The sequence below is a fragment of the Limulus polyphemus genome, unplaced genomic scaffold (genome assembly GCF_000517525.1).
Source record: "Limulus polyphemus unplaced genomic scaffold, Limulus_polyphemus-2.1.2 Scaffold2331, whole genome shotgun sequence".
Classification (NCBI taxonomy): domain Eukaryota; kingdom Metazoa; phylum Arthropoda; class Merostomata; order Xiphosura; family Limulidae; genus Limulus; species Limulus polyphemus.
This window is the reverse complement of record NW_013667941.1, coordinates 154,343-161,731: the sequence shown is the minus strand read 5'-3', so window position 1 is coordinate 161,731 and position 7,389 is coordinate 154,343. Positions and strand designations below refer to the sequence as shown.

At 28.9% G+C, this 7,389-nt stretch overlaps 1 protein-coding gene across 3 annotated transcripts in view; it reads right to left on the bottom strand.

Annotated features, from left to right (window-relative positions):
- LOC106466646 (cell cycle control protein 50A-like) overlaps nucleotides 1–7,389 on the bottom strand; it is a 30,252-nt gene that overhangs the window by 7,303 nt on the left and 15,560 nt on the right. For 2 of the 3 annotated variants that reach the window (XM_013926938.2, XM_022394698.1), the window contains exons 6-8: nucleotides 6,158–6,379; nucleotides 5,090–5,255; nucleotides 2,594–3,227 (exon numbers count right to left, since the gene is read on the bottom strand). In XM_013926938.2, the coding sequence (XP_013782392.2) occupies nucleotides 3,182–3,227; nucleotides 5,090–5,255; nucleotides 6,158–6,379 (434 nt within the window). In that variant the 3' untranslated portion in view covers nucleotides 2,594–3,181. Of the gene's footprint in view, nucleotides 1–2,593; nucleotides 3,228–5,089; nucleotides 5,256–6,157; nucleotides 6,380–7,389 lie in introns of those variants that run through there. The other variant, XR_002612257.1, reaches the window with a different exon arrangement.

The window sequence follows — 7,389 nt, the reverse complement described above, 5'->3', positions numbered from 1 at the left end:
GTTACGTAAAACTGAATTTTCTAGAAAGCCTCCAATGGCTACAAATAAAAGCAACTTGGTACGCCAAAAGAAGAGAATATCTATTATTAGTTTGCTATTGTCAGTGTGCTATAAACATTCGAAGCTATAACTGTGATTGTTATAATGCTTATCAATTGGAAAACTTAAGATATTTGACCAGGAACCTATACAAAGTTCAAACACTACAAATCATTTAACTTCAGTGGATTCACATCAGACATTAATATTTCTACGAAAACATTACCTAACGTCATCGGTGGAAACTCAATTTCTAATAGGCCTATGAACAGTGAAGACTACAGGGCTAGCTAGCTCCCTGTTAAGTGAATTGTGCCTACGTCGACTCGAAATTAACTCGCTCATCATAAACCCTCAATAAGATATCAAGGAAGTTCCAAACTAGAAAGAAGACTTTATATTGTTTGCAAGTTTGTGAAACTTTTGTTTATAAATCATTGTTTGTAATAACTATTTGTAATAATCGTTATTGTAAATTGTATTGTTGTATATTAAAATGTATTTGTGTTAAAAAAGAAAACTGTGTGTATCAATCTTGTTGGCAAATATTATAAACTGACTATATATCAGCTTTTACTTAACTACTAAATCTAAAGTACAATTTAACTACTAAATTTAAATGTATAACAAAATTACAAGAAAACAAAAACATAACCCAAGTTTCACTGTTTCAGAAACATGGCTGCATTACTAAGATTTGTACAAATAGTTTGTCTGGGGCAGTTGGTTAGATTCCTTCAAATTAAACTGCATGTACAAATCTGATTAATGTTGAGAAATTCCTGCATCATCTGAATATTTTGGTATGAAAAAAAAATTATTTCAATATCAAAAACTAAATTCAATTTCACAATGAACGTATTTACAAATAACAATCATGCATTAACTTAGTCATATCAAACAAACAGGAAATTTATAAAATATCACACAAATTACTTTGGAACAACAACATGACATAATTGTGGACTGCTTAGAAACACGGTTCTCAGGCAATGCTAAAAAAAAAACTTTTGTTCCCGAAAAAGTCTGTTGTATTTCCCGCAATAGTTGAAGTACTTAGATGCATGTATGAAAATCTGATCAAATGTTCCCCTTTTATCCATCCTGACATCATAACTTTCCTGATCATTACTGGGTTTTATTATAAAAAGTATTTAACAACAGATATTAGTACTTATAAAAGTAAAAAAAAATTTTATATTTGATTTTTGTTCTCCTTGTTTTGGCTTGTAAAATCCTCAAAAGCGAGTTTTTAACGAAAAAAAAAGTATCCATCTGTAAATAAATCTCATTACAAACACTGACAAAACAGTGAATAAGTAATACTTCAGAGATCACAGAGAATAGTATTTTGATTACAATAGCCTTAGGCTTTATTTAAAAAAAAACTTGCATATCTTACAGACAAAACTGCATCAAATAATTTATGAAAATAAATGCATTATGTATTGGTATATATACAATTCTGAATAATTATTTTATAACTGAATGATGCAGTAAAACTGAAATGTACCTTCAGAAATACAAAGAAAATGACCTAATGTAATTATGATATTACTATGGCTGTGATCAACATCATTTTAAACGTGCCTAATGGGTTAAAGGAACCTACCTTTATAGGACAGAATCTATAAAACTTACACATTAAATTACAATATGTTAACTTAAAATTCTTTAAATAAGTCTACACCCAAACAAGCATTTGTATATTTACCGAATTAATTTTGTTACTAATGGCTACAGATCACTAACCATACCAATAAAGTAATACAATCCAAGTTTTCTTTGCCAATTAAATACCTGGAGATTACATGTAGAGGGGCTGGAGACTACTGGAACTATGAAGCTTACATTTACTACATTCAAAATAACAAATGGAACTTGCTGGGGTAAGACAGTCTCAATTAAACAAAGTAATTTTTTCCTATTTCTAAATCTATACGTAGGTTGCTAAAAACAGGACAAGATACAAGGTTTTAGTGCATATTTAATTATTAATTAACATTCATGTGGGTGTGCATAGAATATCTATTACATGTATTTCATATTTAGTGGCCTATTCAGTTTACTGACAATCTGAAATTATTCATGACTACAAAACTGACTAATCCAACAACTCTAGGATGTCATTTTTTCTTCTAAGGATAGGAAATTATAAACGAGTAAATATGTAGGAAAAAATACTCTGTCTAAAGCTAAAACTATTATACTAGCAAGTAATTTCAACCAACTTCTCCAAATTCCCTGAAGAAACAAATGAAAGCTTTCCAATAGAAGTTTCACCCTTCTTACTCAATCAATCGCTAATATTTATAGTAATTCTGGATTATAAAGGCCAAATATTACAGTCTGCAGCTAAAGTAATGCAGCACTGCTAACTAATCTCTTTATCTTACAAGTCATAGAAAATTTACTTTGATAACAAGGAACTAACTTTGAGATAATAAAGGTTGAAGATGGCTTGAATGGGTAATGAAAACTTCACTACAAGTTTAACATATTAACAAATGTACAATGTACCATCTGTTATTATCAAATACAAAACATTGTACATTTGTTACTATATTAAACTTTTAATAAAGTTTTCATCATTTACCCATTCAAGCCATCTTCAAACTTTAGCAAAACATAGAATACATGAAGAATTAAAAACACAATAAATCAACTGATACATATAAAGAAAATTTGGAAATTTATAAAAGTTATAAATTAACATGCTTTGTTTCACATTTACTCTAGCCCTTCATACTGACACCCAAGTTTTAAGATACTCATAAGACTTGCTTGTGAAAGTATTTCGACTAAAAATTCCATAAAGCTACTACACTCATGACTATGGAAGTCTTAAGAGACACAATTCTTTTATAATTCTTATAAGTTATTCCTGAGAACCGTGTGTTTCTAAGCCTTCTAGTTATTTGCATTTTCATATTTAAATCTGTTACTTTCTTTTATACACTTGTACAATTATCAAAGTTAATTATCTAAATACCTCAATTTTAATTTTCTTTTCAGCAAAGTGACTTAAAAATCTATCTAAAAGTGGCTAATTCTCTACACATTCAAAATAATGGATTGTGAAGGTAATGATCAGTTCTTCTAAATCCAACCAGGATCTTGGAATTAAAACAGATGTATGATGTCAGTAAGGAGTTCTTTCAGTAATGTTTCCCATTACGTCATGAGGGCTGTATAGAAGTAGATAAGAGATTTTTTAAAATTTAAATATTATGTTACATTTTTTTATAATCTTGTTTATATTTAGCTTGAAGAAAACATAAAAATCTTCCTTTCTCATCATATATCAAACTCATCTAATACAGATAAATATAAATATAATCTAAGATGTTGCATATTAGTTGTATTTCTTGGAATTTAGTAGAAAACTTAACATACATCAAAATCTCTGTCTTATGCCTTATTTTATTTCCTTAGGTTAACAGTTCGAACAAAAGTGATCTACATCTACTAGATTGTTCCATCCACAATAGTACAAAAGCTTTAAACCAGAACTTCTCAATAGTGAGCTGATTCAGTGAAACAAGGCAGCATCCAAACTTCTTCAACCATGTTGCTTTTAAGGTACTCTTAATTCTTTTGTTTTATTATCCAGAGCACCTTTAATAATTAGGATTTTTGAATTATTCGGATGTAGTTATATTGAGATAATTCTAATTTCTGAAATGCACTAGCTGAGATATTACAGATGTAAACTGATTTGAACTGAAAGTTTCCAATTTTAAAATTATATGTTAGAAAATTTTTGGATTTATTAGTCAAGGAAAAGATTAAAGAAAAAGATTATGAATGTAAAATTCATGCTGTGGAACATCAAAAATTTAAACTGAAAAAAAATCACATTCATATTCATTCTTGTAACCTCAAATTAGAAAAATAATTTCACTGGGAATGCTAAAAGTGTAGTAAAGAAACGAGAATCCCTGTAACCCATACACTTTTTTAAAGGATGATCTATCTTCAGAGAATGAAGAAGGAAGTCTTACCTTCCAAAAAAGCTCAGGCTATGAAGTTTATTTTTTCAATTATCTATTTTTCTAATCTCATGATAGAACTCAAAGAAATGTTTAAAGTCAAAAATGAATATGTAATAATTTACTAATACCAATATATGCTTACAAGGATGAAAACAGGTTTGCATTACCAAAAAAAAAAAAGCTCAGGTTATAAAGTTTCTTGTTTTTTCAAATTATCCATTTTCTTAATCTCATAACTGTACTTAAAAAAAATGTTTCAAGTCAGTTATAATTTAATAATTTACTAATATCAACATACGTTAACAGGGATAAGGCAGAAGGCTTATCTTTCAAAGGAAAACAAAAGCTCAGGTTATCAAGTTTCTTGCATTGAGTTTTTTTTTTCCTCTAATGAGTTTTCTATCAGGGAAATATTTGAAGTCATCACTGTTTAAAACTTATTAATATACATGTACATCTATGTTCTTAAAACACTTACAATAATCAATCAACTAAAATTTATGAAAAAAATAAAAAGCCTGATTATTATCTTCAACAAAAAATGACTTATGTTTTCATACAAAATGTGAAGTAAGAGAAACTTGTTGTTTTCTTAAATAGTACACAGGAAATATTCATGAGCTAAATTTTCAATCTAGAATAGTCAAAAGCTACTTCCACTTTAAGCTCTGACAAGTAGTTTTTAAAGATCTTCAGCCAAATTATGTTTTGGATTTTCATCTTTCAAATTAACTTGTTTTTCAATCTATTAGTAAATTCAAATTATTCCTGAACTACTTCTGTAAGACCTTTTTAATTCATGGTGAAAAAAATCATCTTGCTGTTGCCAAAATTCGCTTGAGGAGTTTACACATCTACAAATGCTGGAAATTATATTTAGTGAAACATATGAAATAACTGTTTTCAATAATGAAGTTCACTTTACATGTAACAAAATTAAAACATATTTCAAATGACACAGTATTCATTACATCCATAAGAAGTTTTCTTCTAAGGATATGACTATGAAATATTTATTAAATAATGGAAGTAAACAGTATATCTTAAAAACATACCTTTTGCCAAATTTTTTGTGGATTACTAGAAACATAATTGATAGGATAAGGCAAATACTACCAACAACAATATAGGTTATTCCTAAAAATGGGTTCTTTCCACCCAACCAGGTGGTGTTGGATAATATCAATCGTTTGGTCCCTTTGAAAGAGGTCACAGGATAAGCTTCATTCATGTTAAGGTCAATTTCTTGAGGTTAGATATTCTGTGAAGCTAATAAGGCTAGTAAATTACAAATTAAACCTTACTCAGATTGGGAAAATGATGATCCATTTGATTAAAGCTACTCTTATAGATTCATTTAATGATCTATACGTACTATACCAGAAATGCAAGTACAAATATTCATTATAGAAAAAAAAATGATCCATAAAAACCTGACAACGCTTGTCGTCAAATATCGCAAGTTTAAAGTTACAACAAGATGTTCCCAAGAGTGAAATATGCACATTTTGTTCTCTAGAGATTAAATAGAACTTGTAAGTACACTCTGTTCTTCCTGTAAAAGTCATATCTTTGTTCTGTTTGTTGTAAACAGTGCACTAGTTATCAAGAACTTGCAAAATACTGGTACATATTTGCAAGCAACACTAGAAAAATACCATATAAGAGCATAGATATTTATAAGTTATGTTAATTTTGGTTTATTTGACACTTTTTAGATAGAAATGTTTTATATTTTTAATCATACACTAATTACTTTCTATTTATTTTATTACTGGCAAAGGTTGTAAAGAACAGTTCACTGTTGGACGTTTTACAAATATAAATGTTGACCTGAGACTGACATTTTATATTCTATCCTTAAACATCTTAATTTTCAATGAATTTATAATTAATTGTTACTGTTACAAGGCACCTGAATGATCATTAAGCTTTATATGTGATACTATACAAAGGGAGTTTATATAACAATAATGCTTTTATTTCATAAAACAAATCAGCCCTGAATCGCTGCTTAATTGAAAAATATTATAGTCTTAAAAGCTGGCAAGTGCTTATATTAAAAACACATTAGTTTAGATATTATGGATAAGAGAAAACAAATATATAACAACAGAGGATACTGTACTGGACAATCAAGTTATATATGCCTTTAGGAAGATGATTCTTGAATCCTTCCTTCTCGTGATCAACCCTGCGGTACAGCTTGCGGAAAGTAGGCAAGGCTGCATTACGCATCCATACAATCAGATCTTCATTCTGGTATCCATTATTTTCTGAGTGAGAAGGGTCTAGCTGCCAAACAGGTCTGTCCCAGTTGAGTGGTTTAGCAGTTTTCGTAAAGGCTGAAGAGGAAGTAAGAATACCACTTAATTAAAAAAAAAAGTGTTAAAACTGATGCACAGCTTCTTATTCTGCTACTCATCATGTACAATCTGTCCATCTATTAACAAACATTTTTGTTTTCAATATAATGAAGAAATGCTCTATTATTTTAAAATAAATATATTCCTGTTTAAAAAATCTAATAATTGATAAAATTACACATACAAAAAACTAACTCACCCTTATGAGTAGTGAAGTCCATCCTGATATTACCTAATCATAATACATTTTCTAAACATTTTGATTACAACTGCTTGTCTAACTTATCCAATCCGCCATTTTTTAAATTTAGTTTTTGTTTTTCAGCAATCCACAAAGACATATTCCTAGAAGAAAGAGTTAATAATGGTGCACATCCTGCTACACCAATAGATAATTATGAAATAAGAAATCAACAGGAACAAGTAAATTATAAATCAAATAATATAAATGTTGATCAAGTCTGACGACTCTTTCATTAGTGTCTACCAAATATTCTGTAATTTTATTTAATACATATGTTGAACACACAAAAAAATAACTTAAAGCAAAAAAAATCATTGTTGGCAACTTAAAAACTTGTGTTTGAAAAATATACTGCATCATTAAAGATGCAAGGAAGAAACTTAGAAATCTATCTTAACTATTTCATAGTTTACATACAGTTTAATAACAAAAATGTACACAAAATATACTAATGAATCATTTACACTTAATTGTAATTGGGAAAAACTGAACCAAAACTATGTTAAACAATAGGTGAATCTGTATAAATATAATAGTACTGTCTGTTGTCTGTCCATATAACTACTTTGAATGGTGTGGATGGATCTTCACCAAAACTGGTATGGAGGTTCAATAGGTCCATGCAGGTGTACATACAAATTTTCAGTTTTATGTTTTTTTGGTGTTTTAGAGTTTCATGTTTTTACCACTACCTCACCTCCTGTGGATGGATGTTCACCAAATTTCATATGGAGGTTCATTGGAG